The 22410-nt window shown below is 53.3% G+C and overlaps 1 protein-coding gene and 1 pseudogene across 1 annotated transcript in view; one reads left to right on the top strand and one right to left on the bottom strand.

Annotated features, from left to right (window-relative positions):
* Window positions 1–14761, top strand: part of ADARB2 (adenosine deaminase, RNA specific B2 (inactive)) — a 240215-nt gene extending 225454 nt beyond the window's left edge. Inside the window, 5 exon segments of the mRNA XM_027559470.1 lie at window positions 54–205; window positions 4921–5089; window positions 7719–7900; window positions 9803–9981; window positions 10395–14761. Coding sequence (XP_027415271.1) covers window positions 54–205; window positions 4921–5089; window positions 7719–7900; window positions 9803–9981; window positions 10395–10571 — 859 coding nt within the window. The 3' untranslated portion in view covers window positions 10572–14761.
* Window positions 14762–20184: 5423 nt separating this feature from the next.
* On the bottom strand, window positions 20185–21513 carry LOC113903389 (annotated as a pseudogene).
* Window positions 21514–22410: the final 897 nt, after the last annotated feature.

Here is a 22410-nt window from a genome sequence, read left to right as displayed (position 1 = left end):
CCGAGCCTGGGGGCCCAGCCGCATATCGCGGCTGAGCATCCGCCCGTCTACAGCAAGCGGCGCGAGGACAGCGAGCGTTCCATCTTCGAGCGGCTGAAAGAGGGCGGCTTCCGGCTGCGAGACGGAGTCCTGTTTCACCTGTACCTGAGCGCCTCGCCCTGCGGAGACGCACGCCTGCACTCACCCCACGAGCGCGCGGCCGAGCGTGAGTAAGCGGGCTCCATCACCAGCATCACCAGCGTCATCACTGTCACCTGAGTCCTCAGTTCAGTTCAGTCGCTCAGTCGTGCCCGACACTGCAACCCCATGAATCGCAGCACGCCAGGCCTCCCTGTCCAACTCCGACTCCCAGAGTTCACTCAAATTCATGTCCATCGAGTCGGTGATGCCATCCAGCTATCGCATCCTCTGTCGTCCCTTCTCCTTCTGCCCCCATTCCCTCCCAGCATCAGAGTCTTTTCCAACGAGTCAACTCTTCGATGAGGTGGCCAAAGTATTGAAGTTTCAGCTTCAGCATCAGTCCTTCCAATCAACACCCAGAATTGGTCTCCTTTAGGATGGACTGGTTGGATCTCCTTGAAGTCCAAGGAACTGTCAAGAGTCTTCTCCAACACCACAGTTCAAAAGCATCAATTCTTCGGCACTCAGCTTTCTTCACAGTCCAATTCTCACATCTATACTTGACCACTGGAAAAACCATAGCCTTGACTAGACGGACCTTTGTTGGCAAAGTAATGTCTCTGCCTTTTGAATATGGTGTCTAGGTTGGTCATAACTTTCCTTCCAAGGAGTAAGTGTCTTTTAATCTCATGGCTGCAATCACCATCTGCAGTGATTTTGGAGCCCCCCAAAATAAGGTCTGACACTGTTTCCACTGTTTCCCCATCCATTTCCCATGAAGTGATGGGACCAGATGCCATGATCTTAATTTTCTGAATGTTGAGCTTTAAGCCAACTTTTTCACTCTCCTCTTTCACTTTCATCAAGAGGCTTTTTAGTTCCTCTTCTTTCCCATCTCTTTCAGAATTTTCCACAGTTTATTGTGATCCACACAGTCAAAGGCTTCGGCATAGTTAATAAAGCAGAAATAGATGTTTTTCTGGAACTCTCTTGCTTTTTCCATGATCCAGCAATGTTGGCAATTTGATCTCTGGTTCCTCTGTCTTTTCTAAAACCAGCTTGAACATCTAGAAGTTCATGGTTCACATATTGCTGAAGCCTGGCTTGGAGAATTTTGAGCATTACTTTATTAGTGTGTGAGATGAGTGCAATTGTGCAGTAGTTTGAGCATTCTTTGGCATTGCCTTTCTTTGGGATTGGGATGAAAACTAACCTTTTCCAGTCCTGTGGCCACTGCTGAGCTTTCCAAATTTGCTGGCATATTGATTGCAGCACTTTCACAGCATCATCTTTCAGGATTTGAAATAGCTCAACTGGAATTCCATCACCTCCACTAGCTTTGTTCGTAGTGATGCTTTCTAAGGCCCACTTGACTTCACATTCCAGGATGTCTGTCTCTAGGTGAGTAATCACACCATCGTGATTATCTTGGTCATGAAGCTCTTTTTTGTACAGTTCTCCTATGTATTCTTGCCACCTCTTCTTAATATCTTCTGCTCCTGTTAGGTCCATACCATGTCTGTCCTTTATTGAGCCCATCTTTGCATGAAATGTTCCCTTGGTATCTCTAATTTTCTTGAAGAGATCTCTAGTCTTTCCCATTCTGTTGTTTTCTTCTATTTCTTTGCATTGATCGCTGAGGAAGGCTTTCTTATCTCTCCTCGCTATTCTTTGGAACTCTGCATTCAGATGCTTATATCTTTCCTTTTCTCCTTAGCTTTTCGCTTCTCTTCTTTTCACAGCCATTTGTAAGGCCTCCTCAGACAGCCATTTTGCTTTTTTGCATTTCTTTTCCATGGGGATGGTCTTGATCCCTGTCTCCTGTACAATGTCATGAACCTCCGTCCATAGTTCATCAGTCACTCTGTCTATCAGATCTAGGCCCTTAAATCTATTTCTCACTTCCACTGTATAATCATAAGGAATTTGATTTACGTCATACCTGAATGGTCTAGTGGTTTTCCCCATTTTCTTCAATTTAAGTCTGAATTTGACAATAAGGAGTTCATGATATGAGCCACAGTCAGCTCCCCGTCTTGTTTTTGCTGACTATAGAGCTTCTCCATCTTTGGCTGCAAAGAATATAATCAATCTGATTTTGGTGTTGGACATGTGGTGATGTCCATGTGTAGAGTCTTCTCTTGTGTTGTTGGAAGAGGGTGTTTGCTATGACAAGTGCGTTCTCTTGGCAAAACTCTGTTAGCCTTTGCCCTGCTTCATTCTGTACTCCAAGGCCAAATTTGCCTGTTACTCCAGGTGTTTCTTGACTTCCTACTTTTGCATTCCAGTCCCCTATAATGAAAAGGATATCTTTTGGGGGTGTTAGTTCTAAAAGGTCTTGTAGGTCTTCATAGAACCGTTCAACTTCAGCTTCTTCAGTGTTACTGGCTGGGGCATAGGCTTGGATTACCGTGATATTGAATGGTTTGCCTTGGAAACGAACAGAGATCATTCTGTCATTTTTGAAATTGCATCCAAGTACTGCATTTTGGACTCTTTTGTTAACCATGATGGCTACTCCATTTCTTCTAAGGGATTCCTGCCCACAGTAGTAGATATAATGGTCATCTGAGTTAAATTCACCCATTCCAGTCCATTTCAGTTCGCTGATTCCTAGAATGTCGACGTTCGCTCTTGCCATCTCCTGTTTGACCACTTCCAATTTGCCTTGATTCATGGACCTCACATTCCAGGTTCCTATGCAATATTGCTCTTTACAGCATCGGACCTTGGTTCTATCACCAGTCACATCCACAACTGGGTATTGTTTTTGCTTTGGCTCCATCCCTTCATTCTTTCTGGAGTTATTTCTCCACTGATCTCCAGTAACATATTGGGCACCTACCAACCCAGGGAGTTCGCCTTTCAGTATCCTATCATTTTGCCTTTTCATACTGTTCATGGGGTTCTCAAGGCAAGAATACTGAAGTGGTTTGCCATTCCCTTCTCCAGTGGATGACATTCTGTCAGACCTCTCCACCATGACCTGCCCGTCCTGGGTGGCCCCACACGGCATGGCTTAGTTTCATTGAGTTAGACAAGGCTGTGGTCCATGTGATCAGATTGGCTAGTTTTCTGTGATTCTGGTTTCAGTGTGTCTGCCCTCTGATGCCCTCTCGCAACACCGTCTTACTAGGGTTTCTCTTACCTTGGACATGGGGTATCTCTTCATGGCTGCTCCAGCAAAGCACAGCCACTGCTGCCTTACCTTGGACGAGGGGTATCTCCTCATGGCCGCCCCTCCTGACCTTGAACATGGAGTAGCTCCTCTCGGCCCTCCTGTGCTGACGCAGCCGCAGCTCCTTGAGCGTGGGGTTGCTCCTCTTGGCTGCCTCCCCTGACCTCAGGGCATGGTGTTGCTCCTCTCAGCCGCCTCTGACCTCAGGCATACGGTAGCTCATCTCAGCTGCCCCTGACTTCCGGGCATGGGGTAGCTCCTCTCAGCCACCGACCCTGACCTCAGGGAGTGGGGCAGCTCCTCTCGGCTGCTGCCCTGACCGCGGGCGTGAGTCCTAGTGCCATGTAAAATGGCAAAGAAGAGATTCAGGCTCTAGCCAGGGGAGAGCCAGGCATCCCCAGGCTCAGCCTCTCAGGTTGTTTCTCCCTTCCAGAGAAGACTCAGAGGCCAGTCCAAACTGGACCTCACATTGCCAAGGACCTGGTTGGTAGCACGGTCAGTCACAACCTGAAACCTCTTTGAGTAGTGCAATGACTTTCTTCCCCAGAGATGGCCTCTGGGTGCTATTAATATGTTGGAAAGGAACTTCAGTTCTTAGAAACCATGAGAACATATGCCAAGAATTATCTGAGATCTGTAAGAGAAGGTGACCATGTATACTCAAATGTCATCTATTGTTCAGTGAGGTATGCAAAAAAGTAATGCATTTTCATGAATTCTAAAACTTATATAGAAACCTTGTAAAGAAGGCATCTACTGTCCATCCATGTCATGATGTGTATATCAGTGCTGATATCACTATGATATTTCACATATAATTTGCATGCAAAGCAGTTAAGCATTTTTATAATACAACATAATGCAGACTAAGTGTACAGAAATTTTTTAAAAAGACAAAGTAGTAAAGTTAATCTGTCTTGTTCAAGCCAGTGCTTCATGTAACTGTGGTGTGTGTGAGTGTGGGGGCTCTGGAGAGGAAAGATGGGGAACAGTGACAAGGCAGTACCCCACCTGCTGGTGTCACTTCTGGGTGTAGAGACACCCCCCCCACCAGACCCTTGGGAGCAGCTCTGGGCTCCCAGGTCCCATCTCAGTCCCTCAACCTAGGAGAGAGGTAACCCCACTGTCCCCATTTTTAGATGAAGTAACTATCACAGTGGTCTTAAGTAGTTTTTCCAAGGCTACACAGTTGGGAGACCATAGAGCCAGGACTCAGATTTAGACTGGGTTTGCAGCCCGCTGCCTGGAAACTAAGTGTGATTTCTGAATGGCCACAAAGGTGAAAAGAACTTCTCAAGAGGTGAGAAGGAGCCCAGACGTCAACGCTGTACACGCGGCTCCTCCTCTAGCCTGCCTATGCTCAGTGTTCAGAGACCAGACGGCTGCAGAGCCTCTGATGGTCAGTGTCCAAACTGTGGTGCAACGCTGGCCGAGCTGGACCAGGGCGGAGTCATGTCCCAGCTCCTCCACATCTACATGAGCCCGTCCCGCCCAGAGGTGCTGCCCAGTACCCCCTCACCCATCATATGCGGCCCCCCACCCCCGTCTTATGTGGCTCTCATCCCCTAGTGAGGCCCCCTTCCCACCCACCCCCCAAATCTTACATGGCTCTCATCTCCTAGTGAGCAGCAGCAAGCACCTGGCCAGGAAGTTCCGGGGGCACCTGCGCACAAAGATCGAGTCTGGGGAGGGGACGGTGCCTGTGCGCGGCCCAGGCACGGTGCAGACCTGGGATGGCGTCCTGCTGGGCGAGCAGCTGGTCACCATGTCCTGCACAGACAAGATTGCCAGGTAACAGCAATTTCCTTTCCTCACGCGAGAGCCGCCCTGGTGTGGGGAGGGGGACGAGGGCTGTGGTCCCGGAGGGGGGCCTAGTCTGGTACTGAGGTGCACCCTGCAGTCCCGGACTCTGTCCACATCCCCCACCTCCATGGAGAGTCAGGCAGAACTGTCAGAGGGGCAGCCAAGGCTCAGAGAGGCAGACACTCAGGGACTTGGGGAGCCGGGCAGCAGGGACCCCAGGCCCTGGACCCTGACCCTGCACACGGAGGTGGCCCAGGTACACTCGGCGCCCCTGTGGCTTCCTGGGCTACACAACAGATAAAACCTGAGCTCCTGTAAACAGGGATCTAGAATCTTGAGGGAAATGACCAACAGGCTGCAGGAGAAACAGGGCTGCTTACTGCCCTGGAGGGACCGACCACCCTGGCCCAACCGCATAAACCAAAGCACTGATTTTTGCAGCAAAGAGAAGTGCCCGTAGCATCAGCTGGCTCCTCTGTCAGAAAAAAATGCGCCCTCCTTTGTGATGTTCTCACCCCTCATCAAGAGGGAAAAGCAGCTGTGTCTAGCATGAGGGAGTCCTCCTGCTACCCCAAGAGCGCTGGGCCTCTGACTGACCCCTAGAAAGTGAAGTGGACAGATGAGGCAGAAATGAAGATTCACCGCCTCTAGGACCTCAAACATCAGGGGACAGAGAGTGAAACTCGCTACGAGGCCAGCGTGGTGTGGGGCATCGACAGTTCTCACGGACATGGCCGGTCTTTCTGGCCTGGCTATGAGAAGCGATCCTCCATCACAGGCGAACGCCGAAACGCCACCTCCTGAAAGGACGGGGAACGGGTTTTGGGGGTCTTTAGCTCTTGTCTCTCAGAGTCCAGAGGCTTATAAAAGTCTAAATCTTCTGGAACTAATGTTCCTTTAGATATGGTTTCTAATTTTAAGCACCTGAACTTGATTATCGATTGCAATGTGTCTTTAAATGAACAGATTAAAACTTTCTCCATAAAAATGAACTGCAAGTAGTTACAGCTGCTGTCCAGGGACTTCTGTGCTGAGATCGCGGGCCACGGGGGTCCCTCCCTCTGAGTGTGGGCAGGGCAGTCTGGGCTGGGGCCGCCCGGGTCCAGAGAGTGTATCCCTCATTAAAGAGGCCAGCTTCCCAGAATCGCCCCTCAGGTATCGTTGGCGTTTCAGTGACCGACAGACAGACACAAACGTATTTCTTTAGGATTATCTACACTGAAACCAGATCTAGAACTTTCTTCTCTGTCAACATTGTGGTGATATCACTGTTTGAACTAGAAGAAAGGCATTCTCCCATTCCCTCCAGAAAACTGAAAACTCTCCAGTTTGTATTCAGGGTGACTTTGGCTTTATCAACAGCATTGGCTGGACAAGTTAAACTCCTACAGCCAGGCCAGGAGAAAGCTGATCATCTCTGCTGCGAAGGTGATTAGGAGGAAGCCAGATACAGAATTTGTTTGTCTTTAGACAATCCCACAGCCAGAACCATTCAGATACAGCTTTGTTCCAAGCCAGTCCATGGACGGCCTCTGGAACGCTGACCTCATCGTTTGAGAAAGGGCTTTGTTATCCATGGGGATGTCCACTCTGCGGCATCTCATGCCTCCAGCAATGTCCTCTCCTTCATACCTTTCGGACACCACCTCTCTGGGAAAATCGCCCACCAAACCCCAAGGACAGCCCTCCACTCCTTTCAAGGAGACAGGATGTGACTCACAGAAATGACCACAATCATTTTTTTAAGTGAAGTTATGCAAATCTGATAGGCTAAAGTAAACGTTTCATAAAACCAATGACTGTTTAAATTGTGGGACTAAACTGTTTGTGTGTAAATATTACCTTTTATATTCCACTTGAGTTTTATGTGGGTGAGCACATTACTTTAATGACCCGCACTTATGGAGGAGGGGATGCGCCTCCATGCTCGCCAGCCAGATGGCTGCCTTTTCTTGCATGAGATTAAAAGATGTTTCTCATTCACCTCGATGCTTCTGAGGCAAATTAATATCGCCAGCTAAATTGCTTGTGTTTTTGGAATAAAATTTAAAGAGAACTTTTTAAGGCAATTGGTGTCACAGGTTCCCAGAGCAGACTGCTCTCCAGGTAGGCCTGCTGGTTTGAGCGTTCGGTAATTAATGGAAAGAATTCTGTGTTAATTGACTGCTTCGGGAAAGGGAAATATAATGACTCCTTATTAATCATGAAAGGAAATGTGCGGCGTGGAGGCCCCACAATAATCGCTCTAACCGTAGAGAAATGTTAATTAATGAAAAGAACAATGATGTAAGAAATTAGCTGCGTGATGCTTGTGCGGCGGGTGGAGGCTGGATTTTAGAATGGAAACCGCAGAATCCTGCCTTAAATAACACATACGCGGAACCTTGTTCCACCCAAATTTAGGGGAAAGTCTGACAAGAGCCCTGTCACCTTTGCTGGCAGAAGCCGACACGCACCCAGAGCAGCTTTCATTTTGGAGCCCCATGCTCTGCTCAGGGCCCCTGAAGTCAAAGCAGCCCAGAGCCCAGCGAACTCGTTGGGTCACCGGAGCAGGCCCCACCCACTGCCAGGTCCCCCTGGGCCGGGCACCCAGGGCCTGACCCCCATCTCCCCCCAGGTGGAACGTGCTGGGCCTGCAGGGCGCGCTGCTCTGCCACTTCATCGAGCCCGTGTACCTGCACAGCATCGTGGTGGGCAGCCTGCGCCACACAGGCCACCTCTCCCGCGTCATGAGCCACCGGACCCAGGACGTCGGCCAGCTGCCTGCCTCCTACCGGCACAACCGGCCCCTGCTCAGCGGTAAGGAGGCCATCCCCAGACGCACACCCCTGTATCAAGCCCTGGGCCCCAGGGCAGGCTTTCCGGGTCGGGCCTACAGCTGCTTAAGACCCAGCGCCCGGTACCTGGAAGACCAGACGGGCAGATGAAGGCACTGGTGACAGTCCAGGGTGGACTCCCCGCATGCGCGGTGTTACTGTCAGGGCCATGTCTGCGGGGCCACAGAAGCACAGGCAATGAGTACGCGTGTCCAACGGCGGAGGGGACCCAGGGCCGCCGGCCACCCCGACCTGATCCAGGAGCGAGTTCCTGAGAGTCTCCCCAGCACCCCCACCCTGGGAGGGGGCACAGCCCGGGATCCTGAGGACCAGGAGTCACATGGCTATGCCCTGGCAGCCGCCTAGCTCTGGGGTCTGTGGGGGTGACCCTCCATCCCGCAGAGCCTGTCCTGACCAGTGGCCCCAGGAAGGTAGAAGAGGGGCGTTTCTGTGCTCCCCGTGCTCCACCCCTGCAGTGGGGCTGGGCAGACGCATGTAGACCCACAGGGGCCAGCCGGTCCAGGGCTTGGGCTTGGACAAGATCCTCAGAAAGAGGAGACAGAGACGGTGGAGGGCTGTGGTGAGAGTCAGCCTAGGAGCGCCTGGGACCCTGAAATTGTTCACTTAAGAGCCGAGGGGCACTGGTGGTACCCGCAGGGTGGCGGTGAAAACAGAAGGCACTAAGCTGTGAGGGCACCCACAGGCCAGGCCAGCTCCCCAGAGGAGGCACCTCCCACCCCTGGTCCCCCCACCCCCACAGTGGTCCCTGGCCAAGGATAGCATCTCGGACCCCAGGGCTCAGAGAGGGCAGGAGAGCATCGGGGCTGGGACTGCCTGGTGCTCAGAGACCATCTAGGACCATGGCCCAGCTTTCCTTGCTGTGACCCTGGGCGGACCTGTGGTGGACGGGGTCCCCTCACACGCTTCCCCACCATGAACGGTGCCTGCAAGTCTGACCCAAAGCTGTGCCCAGGGGTCCCCAGGCCAGAGCCCAGGCAGGTGATGGCCACCAACAGCCTGGGGGTGGCTTTCCTGAGGGGGTGGTGCCCACAGGAGCTGGGTCTGCAGTGCAGTGACTTCCGGCACCAGGCTCTGCTGCCCTGGGAACTAAGTGGTCCCGTCCACTGTCCAGCCATCCAGCCATCCACTCAGGAGTAGCAGGCTGCAGAGGAGCAGCATGTGGACAGGAGGGGTGCCCCGTGGCTGGATCCAGGTGTCGGGAGGGCCAAGGGGGTGGGGGTGGGGAGGAGCTGGGCTGAACACCCTGTAGCGTCAGGACCATGAATACGAGGCCAAGCACGTCCTCTGCCCACTCCTGTGTGACCTCAGCAGGACCCGGGGACTGGCCATGTTGGCTGCACACAGAGTGGAAGGGCATGGAGGGCACGTGGCCGAGAGCCCAGGGTCAGCGCCCTTCCTCGAGGCCACCGTCCTCTGTGGTTTAGAATCTACAGTAGCCCCTGGGCTTAGAAGGAACCGGTTTAATGCTCTGCTGTCCTGAAATGCAAACACAGGCCAGTTTCCAGTCCACACTGGGCCCTCTGCTCACCTCGCCATGCCAGTGGCCCTGCATCCTCAGGCCTCGCTTCTTTTCACTCCATCTTGTGTCCGTGACCCTGGCATCCACCCCGTGGGAAGCTGGCACGCAGCAGGTGCCCCATGAACACGTGTTCTCAGGCGGCCTTCCCGTGACTCCATCCATTCCCCAGTCCACAGGACAAACATCCAGAGAGGGGACACATGGGCTGTGTCCTCACTGGACAGCCTTGCCTCCAACGCCCTGAGTGCGCCCAAGCCCAGTGACAGCGGCCGCCCGCCCCTCCCTCAGCCCCGGTCCCCACTGGGCGGGCAGCGCTCACACCCGGCACCTGGCCTCTCTTGGCAGGAGTGAGTCAGGCGGAAGCGCGACAGCCTGGGAAGGCACCCCACTTCAGCGTGAACTGGGTGGTGGGCACAGCAGACGTGGAGGTCATCGATGCCACCACTGGGAGGCGGAGCTGTGGCCGCTCCTCTCGGCTCTGCAAGCACAGGCTCTCGGCACGCTGGGCACGGCTCTATGGCAAGGTGAGAGCTGCTCCCTCAGGGTCTGAGGGCAGGGGGTGGCGGGGGGCACAGGTGGGGCCAGGTGACCGCAAACATGCCAACTGGTCCTCCAGGGACCCTGGACGTGGCCCCTCCAAGCACGTCCCCCACCCGCAGCAGGCTCTCCCTGTGGCCCCAGAAACAGATGGAAAGGGGCTCAGTGGTGAACAGCTGTGGCCGGCCCAGCCCGTGAAAAGTCTACGGGGACTTCAGAGTCAATGTGGTTCCGGTTCAGACAGAAAGAGACAGATGCTCTAAGGTTAGGTGCCCTCAGTTACATGGCAGTGAGTATCAGGGCTGCGGACTGGCCAGCGAGCAGTTGGAGCCCCCACCACGGCCCCCACTGGCCAGGCCACTCCCGGCGGGCTCATGGCCCCTCTTGCTCTGTTCCACAGCTGAGCACACGGATCCCACGGCATGGGGACACGCCATCCATGTACTGTGAGGCCAAGCTGGGGGCACGCACCTACCAGGCCGTCAAACAGCAGCTGTGCAGAGCGTTCCAGAAGGCCGGCCTAGGCACGTGGGTGAGGAAGCCACCTGAGCAAGACCAGTTCCTGCTAGCGCTGTGAGGCTGGCAGGGCACGCTGCGTGCGGCGGGCGCCCCCACGGTGCTGACCCGCACCAAGCGTTCGCTTTCCTCTGGTTTCCAGAAACACGCGTGTCCAAGCTCGGGTGAGCAACTTGCCTTGGGTTAGGGGCGTGGTGCTTCTCTGACGGCCACTCCCAGGAGGCCAGGACCGAGGTTGCTCACCACACCCCGCTTCCAGCACAGATGGCCCTGTCTCCCTCCCCCGTGTGTCCAAGGGAGCTTCCATTCGGGCCGGAGGTGCCAAGTGCTGCCTTGAAAAGTGCCGAGGTGCAGCTGGTGAGGAGCAGCCAGGTCCACCCAGCGCCCCAACCCCGCCACGCACCTCCTGACCGAGGGGCTCCCACAAGCACAGCGTGTGGGACTTCAGGGTAAGCCACGAGTGAAGAGAAAAGCCATGGGCTCCTCCCCAAAGAAGCCAGAAAGCACGAGCTGTCGCGTTCATTGGTTTCAGTTTTTATTCCACTTCCTTTCAAAAGGACTTGAGGTGCATGATATTAAGCAGCCCCAAAACAGGACCAGAGAGTGAACCATCCTCACAGAGCAAAGGGTCAGTTCCCAAAGCACCAGGGCCACGATCAAGGGCCTGAGGAACCCACCTGCGGACATCCGGTGACGAGGGCCCCACACCATCGCTCCCATGGCTGCATCCCTGGTGGACGATGACTCAACAGCACAGACAAGGTCTGAGCCACTCGGGGTCGTCTCGTCCCAGACTGAGTCCTGCCCTTGTGCCTGAGCTTTATTAGAAGCAAGCCCAGAGCACACGGAACCTGCCGGATCTTGGTCCCTGATCTTGGCTCTCTGATCTCCGTCCTGAACGACAAACCCTTCACTCAAGCAGCTGCAACAGCGCAGCAGGCAGGGTTCTGCCACTTCTGGGTCCCCTGCCCCGTGCACCTGGGGCGCCCAGGATTGAGGGGGCAGGAACCTGAGCCCGCTCCATGCAGTGGGGAGACACCCAGGACACCCTCAGCCCATCATACGCCTCTCACCACTGAGGACTCATGTCTGGCTCCATCATGCTGGTCAACCAGCCCCTCGTTCCTCCAGTTAAAAGATCTGGCATTCATGGTGCAAAATAGAAACAGCAAAGCTCCACAGCAGCCCGGGCTCCTCACTTAACCTGACAAATGCAGGCACAGCGTTGCATTCACAGATCCCACAACAACGGGGCAAAAGCGAGACAAAGCGAGCTGCCGGTATTCATCACAAGTCTGGAAGGAGACGCTTCTCCTAGGATTTAATATAAAGTCAAACTCAGCACTCTAGTTCTTTGACAAGAGAAGACTGGCACGGCAGTGAACAACTTTTCCGAGATAAAGTTTCAAGAGACATGAAAACGTTCTTGCAAACAGATGACTCATAGGGATCTTTCATAAGAACTGAGGAAAGACAGTAAAATCTTAATTCTTACACAGCCAGGGTCAAGGCCAGTTGATGTAAGTCTCTGATCCTCCGACATCTCACCAAACGAAGCTCAGCCAGAGGCCTTGGGCCGGTTGTGACTCTGACTCTGGAGCCTGAGTCGGAGCCCTGCTCTCGAGGCTGGAGGCACAGCCTGGTCCTGGCTCTGAGCAGAACCCCAGCTCGCAGCACCCTGAGCTGATCCTCAGGGACACCGTCCACACTTCATACGAAGGAGCTCCCGGCACAGGGAGCAAATGCCAGGGATGATGCGGGGTGGGGGGGCGGCCCACAAATGAGGTGGGGGCACTGCCCAAAGTACCTGCTTAGGGGCTCAGAAGGCGCCCACTCACCCATCTTGAGCCTCCCCCAGGGCCTGGGTCAGGGCTGCATGTTCACATTCATCTGAGGCACTGGGTTTCCACAAAGTACCCCAACTGATTATGTAAACAGCTGCTCCTGGAGGAGGCTGGCACCTGACACCCAGTGCCCGTAAGCACCAGTCTGGGGCCAGTCTGTCGTGTCAGAAGGGTGCTTCTAGGCAGGAGAGGTGGACAAGGAGTCTGCAGGGCCCGCCTGCAGCAAGACAAGGGTCCAAGGGCAGCAGAAAGCCAGGGCTCAGGGCCTGGCACTTTGCCATGAGTAAGCAGGAAACGAGGAAGGGCCCCGGGGTTCCTGGCACAGGAGGGCAAGCGGGGGCAGGAGCTGGGACGACTGAAAGCTCGAGGAGGGGGTCTGGGGTGGTGGGAGGGCCCAGCTCAGGTCATCCCGGAGCCCAGAGGTGCCTGTCCCTCCTCTCCAGCCCCAGGAGCCTGGCCCTGCTTAGGCGGGGAAAAAAACCTGGGGAATATGAGTCAAGCAGAGCCAGACACCTCCTGGACCCCTCCTGTAGTCTCTGTGAGAAGAAAACTTGAGTTCCCCTGAAGGCAGGACAGAGCCAACGAAAGGGCCCACCGTCCACCGCCCGCAGAACCTGCTGGAGCACCATCTATGCCTCCGCACTCACACTTGCCCTGCTGGGTCACATCCACCCGCGCCATGGCGTCCACCTCCCTCCCCAGCGCACACGGCTCCGTGGGGGAAGGCCTGGGGCTCCGTGTGCAGAGCGTCTTGGCGGGACCCACCTGCAGAACCGGGAGGGGGCAGCGGGTCGCACATGTGACAGCGAGTTGCTCAATTCGAGATTTGTGTTTTGTTTTTACCAAGCAGAGGATGTGCAGGTCTATAACTGCTGTTGCCTTTTGCTCCTCTCTGAGCCTGTTCATGGCTGGAGGCTACGGTGTCTTAACGTCCACTGTTCCTCAGAACCGTTGAAGAGCTTTTCAAGCAGGCGCAGCTCATATTTTCCCACATGATTCCTTTTTCAAGTATTCTGTTCTTACCGGTAAAGTTAAATGCATTTTTTCTTTCTTTCTTTTCAGTATAATGTTTATCATGTCTGGAGAGCCATAAATAGTAAATACAAGGTATATCAATGCCCAGAATAGAACAGTTAGAGTATTTTGATGAAATCCTATTTTTTAGATTAAAAATTTCAAGATGTGTCTATAGTATCTTGTTTAAAGAAATTAAAAAGACATTTGAATCTTAGACATTTTTAATTTAGAGAAACTTCTATACCCATTTTTTAAGAAGCCATTCCAATGAATTCGTCTAATTGGCCCCAAAATACAACAAATAGCACTTTCTGATGAGACCAAAGGGAAGTCAGGAAAGCCTGTTTATGGACCACCCCTCAGCGGCCAGGTGAGCCTGAGCTCCTCCCCATCGTCCCACATACTCCCTGGCCCTGCATGGAGTCCCTGCAGGGGGTGGGCGGTGGGGAGGAAGCTCTGACTCGGGAGGGCCCCTGGGGGCCCCTGCCCACCCCTGCCCGGTCCTGACTCACCCCCAGCTGATGCACGGTGGGTTCTGAGAATGCGGGATGCTCCAGCTCCTGCTAAGATCCTCCCACAAACTGAATCAGATCAAATGAAGAGTACAGGTGGGGGGTGGGGGGAGGCAGAAACAAGAGGCAGAGGCAGCCGCTGCCTCCAGCTGCCTCTTCTTTCTCACGCTTTCTCCCTACTCGACCTCCCCACTTTCCTTTGCCTGACCCCCCATCCTGGTACCACTGAGCATCAGGTCTCAGGGGCGTGTCTGCCCTGAGCCCCACTTCGTTGACTGTTTCAGGTCTTTGCTCAGGACTAGGCGGCCCCTGGCGTGTTCCCGTGATTTCGTGTTCAGGCTCTTCAGACCCCTGGAGCCTGTTCACCAAAAGGGACACTGACACCACAGCTCTGAAATGTAGATCGTATCACTGCTGCAGGGATGTGCGGGCAGCACCGGCCCTGGAGAAAGAAACACCTGGTTCCCAACTCCTGCGAGAAAGGAAGCCGGGGGAGAAATACCCTCCAAAGACAAACGACCTGAACTCGAGGGCCTCGTGTCACACAGGCACTAGGTTTCTACCACTCCGCAGTACATACATCAGTAAAAAAGGAAAAACACTTTCCCAGCAGTGCCCAGTTAATTTTCAGCATTTTTTAAGCAAAATGAACTTAATAAATAGTAATTCTTAAATGAAAGTATGTACATGAAAAGCATGACTGAATGGCAATATTGTTAACGATCGATGTACATTTGTAATATTTGTAAAAAAAAAAATCCGAAACCTTAAAATATGAATTTACATATGTTAATTTGCCTCTGAGTTCTGTAAATTGCACTTCAGTGAAATCTGATAAGTGAATGTTTCTGTTAAGTGAATAAAAACATTAAGCACAATTGTGCTTTCCTTGGGTGTTGGGCCTTTCTCATCAAGCAGAGTTCTAGGGGCTCAGAGTCCACAATTCTGCCCCCACGAAGAAACAGCAGGGTCAGCTTCCGAACTTTCATCTTCTTACAGGAGTGCATCTGAGATCAGGCCTCAGGCAGAGGGGTCTGAGCCCCCCAGTCTGGAGGGAAACGAGCCCAAGGTGAAAAGGACAACAGATGCCCCCTGGTGGCCAGAGGCCAGGGATAGGCACTCTGCTGGACAGGGACTTGGGGGACAGGGACTCTGGGGGGACAGGGACTCTGGGGGGACAGGGACTTGGGGGACAGGGACTCGGGGGACAGGGACTCCAGGGACAGGGACTCAGGGGACAGGGACTCCGGGGACAGGGACTCAGAGGACAGGAACTCTGGGGACAGGGACTCCAGGGACAGGGACTCCAGACACAGGGACTCGGGACAGGAACTCTGGGGACACGGATTCCAGGGGCAGGGACTCCGGGAGGACAGGGACTCCGGGGACGAGGACTCCAGGGACGGGGACTCGGGGGACGGGGACTCCGGGGGGACAGGGACTCGGGGGATGGGGACTCCGGGGGACAGGGACTCGGGGGACGGGGACTCTGGGGACGGGGACTCTGGGGACAGGGACTCCTGGGACCGACACTCCAGGTGAGGTGAATGGGCTGAGTGCAGGCAGCGTGTGACCACCCAGCTGTCACAGGTGGGGCCACAAGAGTGTCCGCACAGGCAGATGACTCAGGCTGTCCCCCAGGCCTCACAGACGAAGTCCACCGAGAGTCGCCCTCCCCCCAGGGTGACTCCAGCTGGAGCTGGAGTTGGGGGGGGACCACACCTGCCCACAGGAGACGAACAGCACCTGGCAGCCAGCAGGTCAGCTCAGGGTCCTTCCTCCCGGGAAAGTGGCCCGGTGAGAGTTAGCCTGTGGTCTGGACACGGGGCCACCCAGACTCCATGTGGGGGCTCCTCAGACCCGACATCACCCAAGTTTAAGGGACAGGACAGTGACCATGTGACCGGCAAGTCGCCCCACGGGGAGCAGGGCACCCGGGCTGGTCGCTCAGCAGCACTGTGAACCCTCAGGGAGACAGGTCCTGGACACAAGGGGAGGAGGAGCGTCCACAATTCCTTTGCACACTCGGAGAACCCCTCTCACCAAGCGGCAGCTGCTTCCGGTCCCCATGGGCTCCTACCTGCAAGGAGTGGGGACTGTGTGAGGCTAGGACAGCCCCACCAGAGGCCGAGGACGCAGGGGCAGACCAAGGCTGACCTCTGGCCTTGAATGCCCTGGGCTGGGGCTGAGCCAGACACACCGTCAGGGACGTCAGCCCCCCTTGGCCACTCTCCCCCCAGACCCAGCCTCCAGGCCTCAGGCTCTGCTTCTGCCACGGTTGGGGTCCCTGCATAGAGAAACGGGTTCAGAAAGCCAGTAGCCAGAAGGATAAGTGTCCACCACACTTGCAGTTCCCTGTGGGTGAGTCAGGCCACGTCTAATCATGGGAGAAGGGAACCTTCCTCCCTGCATGTGGGATTTCTTCTCCATCCTGACCCGGCAGGGGAGTGTCACAGGTGGTGACAACCTCGGCCAGGACCGCACCTGGAGCATCTGCAAGAGGCCAGTGGGGGGGGCTCTCCGCCCTGAGCTCTGTTCCGCGAGGGGTCAGTGTCCAGAGTGACTTCTGACTCTCACCCCCAGCCTGGGGAGCCCACGTTGGGGGAAGAGGGGGGACTAAAATCCATCGTCCCCTCCCCGGGCTGAGGCACACGGACGAGCGAGCCCGGGACAGGTGACACTCGCTGCCTGGCTGGGCCAAGGGGCCCGTCCAGGCAGGCAGCCTTCGTGCGCTCAGGGAAGCAGCTCTTGTGGAGGCCTGCGGCCAGACAGGAGGAGAGGCCTGGCTGGGAATGCAGAACTGCAGCTCAGCCCCGAAGGCAGCGGCCTCGCCCACCTTGCCTGTGGCTGTGACTGTGATGGCCAGTCTCTGCCTCCCTCCTGCGGACATCCCACCTGAGAGCCCGCTCTGCTCTGCGAGGCCGCGCCTCAGGTGCCCGGTGCAAGGAGCGAGTGAGGCTGCTGAGCTTCTCCACTAAACCCCAGAACTGAGGCCCCTCAGCGAGGGCTGCTTCAAGTTTTCAAAAAAAACCTGTTCTCCACACCGAGAGCTCACGGGGACTAGGGGTGCTCTGTGGACCACCCACCCTGTCCAGCAGGGACTCAGATGCCACCCGAACTGGGGTGCCCTGAGGACCCATGAATCTCTTTGCACTGACCTCAGCTTATCCAGCACCTGGTTGGTTGGTTTCCTCAGTGGGTGGAGGCTGTTTGCACGGTGACTTGGGGCTTCCCTGGTGGCTCAGCTGGTGAAAAATCTGCCTGCAATGCAGGGGAATCCAGTTTGATCCCTGGGTCGGGAAGGTGCGCTGGAGAAGGAATAGGCTACCCACTCCAGTATTCTTGGGCTTCCCCTGTGGCTCAGCTAGGAAAGAATCCGCCTGCAATGTGGGAGTCCTGGGTTCGATCCCTGGGTTGGGAAGATCCTCTGGAGGAGGGAAAGGCTACCCACGATAGTATGGTCCATGGGGTCGCAGAGTCGGACATAACTGGGCAACTTTCACTTTGGCATCAGGGAAGACCGCACTCACCCACAGCTCTGAGCAAGGCGGCTCCTGCCTTTGAACCCCAATCCCTCATCTTTTAACAACAGAATCATACCTGCAGCAAAGGGTTGTGACAAGGATTCATTAAGTATGTTAAGGGGAATGTGTTTGCTTTTGGTAATAAATAGTCATAATGATGAGTTACTACTCGAGTCTGGAGGTTTTCCGCCCTCCTTGCCATCACAGGACTCCAACCGTTCACTAACAGGAAGAGTCAAAGTGATCACTCTCCAGGTTCTTCAATAAATAGTATTTATTGAGACTTGCTATGAACAACCCATCGTCCTCTATCCTTAGAGATAATAAAACACATGTGCTCTCTAGTCCCAAAGAGCTCATAGACTAGTTGGTGGCAATGAACACAAAGCAATTTAAAAAGAAATTAAATGGTGTTCACAACACAGGCAAGACATAATTAGCAGTGGACAGCACTGCTTTCCAATGAAACAAGGAGGCCACAAACCAAGTGACCAGGCAAGTCCGGTGCCAGGGGTGGGGGTGCTGGAATAATCATAGGGAGGCAAGGGCACCTGGTGGGGGCGTGAAGACAGGACAAGACCACCCTGGGCAGGGTCATCCGCAGGAAGAGTCCAGAGGTGAGAAAAGGGAAATGCAAGCTGCCCTGCCTCGAGGAGAGACATCAGAAGCCCTAATTTATAAATGCTCGTAGGGACTATCTCAAGAGGTAGCCACTGGGAAGTGTGCAGAGATTCAGAGATAAGTCAAGGTCACTGCAGAGGGACTAGACCCAACACATTCACTGCCCTTCTTGCCTGTTGCTGGACCCCTCTCCCGGAAGGGGGCTCCTCTGCCCCTGGACACCCCACAGCTCAGAGAAGACACCCACCATCCTGTCCCCTGGGGGTGACACATGTGGACGTGGTCAGAGCAGGTGCCCAGTGGGCAGGTGTGGGGACAAGGCAGCTGGAAGCACGGCCACAGCCTGGGAGCCCCAGGGGCCAGATGGGCAGAGACCTGATGCCAGGGTCAGCTTGTCAGTAGCATCAGCACCAACCCCAGAGCTGGACTGTCTCAGCCAGAACCCCCCTTCCCTCTCTGGTCCACGCTGAGACACTGGGAAGAGACCACCTACCCGTAAACTGTGGCCGTGAGGCTCAGTGAGCAGCTAATACACAAGCACCCAAGGCAGTGCCCGGGCAGACAGGGTGCCACGGGCCCCCACTTCTGCCCCACAGACGGGACGCTCACTGTTGACATCTGGGCCCCTGCCGAGGAAGATTTCCCTGAGGCCTTCATGCCATGAACCTAGTCCACACGAGAGGCAGCTTCTGAGCTGAGCCAGCCTTCCATATCAAGCCAGCTCAGGGGCCAGATGCACACGAAGACACCTGCAGATGACTCCAGAGCTGTGACTGCACTGCTCCCAGCGTGCGATCCTCTCAGACATCGTGGAGGAGAAAACAGTCACCTCTGACACACCCTTTCTGAACTCGACCACAGAATCCATGAGCACGATGACTGCTCTGTACACACGTGCACACGTACTATCTGACTCTCCTCTCGCCGGCGTGGTTTCTGATGAAACGTCCCATGCTCCTCTCATCCCTGTCCTGTAGCTGTGGTATATTCGCGGTACGTTCTAGATTTTGTTTTCGCTGTTCTGCAGTTTGAATGTGACGTGCCCAAGTGTTGATTTTCTGGCCTTTCTGCACTTGAAGGCACCCCCCAGCATCTCTGATTTGTGGTCTGCTTTATGTCATTACTTTTAGGAAATTCTCAGCTATTATTATTTCAAATCTCCTTGCTCTGTCCTCTCCTCCAGTTCCCAAATGTGGACATCACACCTTTCTGTAACTGTCCCTGGATGTTCTATTCTGACTTTTTTGTTTTTTCCTCCTTGGATTCCTGTTTGGGATGATTCTATTGACCCATGTTTAGACACTCAGTCCAGTCTACTGAACGGTCCTCAGAGGCGTTCTGCATGTCTGCCCCAGGGTTTTGGTCTTTCTTATGGTTTTCACATCACTCCCATCAGCTCTCGCACACTGTCCACCATTCCCACTAAAGCCCTTAGCGTGTTAACCAAAGTAGTTTTGAAACCCTGGCTCCGTAACCTCCAGCATCTCTGCCCCATCCATACCTATTTTACACTTCATATATGATCAGTGTATTTCACACGTTCAATTAGACCCCAATAAAACTGTGTCTAAAAAAAGGAAAATCAGGTTCCTATTTACAATAGAGAGAACTAGTTACAGAACATACACAAATAATTGTATCACTGAAAAAGCAGAAAAAGTTCACCAGCAGGACATTTTTATATTATTTGTTGAGAATCAATTCAGAGGTAGAAGACATTAGTAATACATATGCATTGTAGAAAATGATTTTATTTTAGCAAATATATGAGAACTTACCCACTTAGCCAAATAAATGCTGCTTTCCCCAGAACAAGACTGTGAGAATAAAAAGTCTTATTCTGACACGTGGCCCCCGCTCAACACAATTTTTGGACTGTCTCCTGGATTTGAAATTGCCTTCAGTCCCCACTTATGAGGAACATAAGAAAACTTTTATTGTTTTATGATCACACCTGGTAAATGAAATCCGTATTACATTTCCCACTTTAAAGCCAGGATTTATAAAATATATCTGACCAACAACCCAATTTTGCCAGTATAAACTTCTGCCTTTTGACAACTGCCTTCATGACTATTTTTTTTTAAAGCCAACCACTGTTATTATCATTCTTGTATTTTATAGGACAAAAAAGAAAGAAAGAAAGGGATGTAACAAACATGTCAGGTTGCATTTTTTAAAACCTGCACGTTTGTACATGTTGTTCTGTTTACACTGGAGAGCAGGCCCTCCCCGCCTTCAGGCGCAGCGGGTGCACGTGTCTGAGGCCCTTCTGCAGCTGCAGCCCTGGCACACATGGCACGGCCCATGTGGCCACAGGCACAGCAGCTCTTCCTGCAGGAGGTGCCTTGCAATCTCTGCATTTGCAAGAGCCGGCACATGTGCAGGACCCACCTGCGGTGCAGGAGCGGTTGGGATCCACGGCGAACTGAAGCAGGGCTGGGGTCCAGAGACGACTGCACAAAGGATGGCGAGGATGGCAACGGGGCGTGTGCTCAGTGACTGCTTTTCTCAAGAACATGATCTTGGAACAAAATTGGCTTTGCGTTTCCTCCCATGGAACATACAATGACGGAAAATGAGACAATTCAGACAATTTACACGTTTGTAAGTGGAAGAACTAGTATCTGAAGTGAAAAAACAGGGTTTGCAATAAGCATGAAACTGATGTGGGGGAAAATATTACTACAAATTCCCTCATCTTACCAGCATTCACTTGATCCAACACTTTCTCTTTAGAACTGTTTCTATTATCTTGGTTGTATTATGTTAGACACATTAAAGGAACATCTGTAGGAGCACTCAGGTTATACAGTGTGAGAACTGGAACACGCACCCGTGTGCCCAGCGTCCAGATCAGGACCTGCCCCCATGTGCCCACCCTCCAGATCAGGGCCGGCGTCCATGTGCCCACCATCCAGGTCAGGGCCAGCACCCGTGTGCCCACCATCCAGGTCAGGGCCGGTGCCCGTGTGCCCACTGTCCAGATCAGGATCGGCACCCATGCGCCCACTGTCAAGATCAGGACCAGCACCTGTGTGCCCAGGATCCAGATGAGGAATGGCACGGTGCCAGTCTCAGCTCCTCCTGATCTCACCACTTCCTTCACCCCAGCCCTATTTCTGGCCTACAGAGGACCATTCGGAATGTTGGGTTTCATCCCACAAAATACGAGGCTATGATCACATGCAAGGCTGGATGGCTCATGCCTCACGAGGTTTCACACGGTCCAACAGTTGCACACAGCTGCATGTGAGTCATCCAGTTTCTGTTATGTCACATTTTGCTGTGTAGATGTACCAAGATTTGCTTTCCAGTCCCTGGTGGTGTGTGCCGGTTGTTCCATGTTTGGTGCTATGACCTTGAACATGTGCTCTTTGCAAGCCCAGGGACTAGAGCTCGCCAGGCTCCCGTGTCCTTCACTATCTCCTGGAGTTTGCTCAAATTCATGTCCATTGAGTTAGTGACGCTATCTAACCATTTCATTCTCTGCTGCCCCTTCTCCTTTTGCCTCCAATCTTTCCCAGCATCATTCAAATGAGTTGACTCTTTGCATCAGGTGGCCCAAGTATTGGAGCTTCAGCATCAGTCCTTCCAATGAATATTCAGGGTTGATTTCCTTTAGGATTGACTGGTTTCATCTCCTTGCAGGCCAAGGGACTCTCAAGAGTCTTCTCCAGCACCACAGTTCAAAAGCATCAATTCTTTGGCACTCAGACTTCTTTATGGTCCAACTCTCACATCCATACATGACTACTGGAAAAACCATAGCTTTGAGTATTTAGACCTTTGTCAGCAAAGTGATATCTCTGCTTTTTAATACTCTGTCTAGGTTTGTCAGTTTTCCTTCCAAGGAACAAGCATCTTTTAATTTCATGGCTGCAGTCACCATCTGCAGTGATTCTGGAGCCCAAGAAAATAAAATTTGTCATTACTTCTATTTTCCCCTTCTATTTGCCATGAAGTGATGAGACTGGATGCCAAGATCTTAGCTTTTTGAACACTGAGTTCTAAGCCAGCTTTTTCACTCTCCTCTTTTACCCTCATCAAGAGGCTCTTTAGTTCTTCACTTTCTACCATTAGGGTGGTGTCATCTGCATATCTGAGGTTGTTATTTCTCCCAGCAATCTTGATTCCAGCTTGTGTTTCATCCAGCCTGGCATTTCACATGTACTCTGCATAGAAGTTAAATAAGCAGAGTGAAAATATACAGCCTTGTCATACTCCTTTCCCAATTTTGAACCAGTCTGTTGCTCCATGTGCAGTTCTAACTGTTGCTTCTTGACCTGCATACAGGTTTCGCAGGAGACAGGTAAAATGGTCTGGTATTATCATCTCTTTAAGAATTTTTCAGTTTTTCTTTTAATGTTCTGTCTTTCACA

Source organism: Bos indicus x Bos taurus, chromosome 13 (assembly GCF_003369695.1).
Source record: "Bos indicus x Bos taurus breed Angus x Brahman F1 hybrid chromosome 13, Bos_hybrid_MaternalHap_v2.0, whole genome shotgun sequence".
Taxonomy (NCBI): domain Eukaryota; kingdom Metazoa; phylum Chordata; class Mammalia; order Artiodactyla; family Bovidae; genus Bos; species Bos indicus x Bos taurus.
The sequence above is the reverse complement of the archived record's forward strand: the minus strand, read 5'-3'. Positions and strand labels throughout refer to the sequence as shown.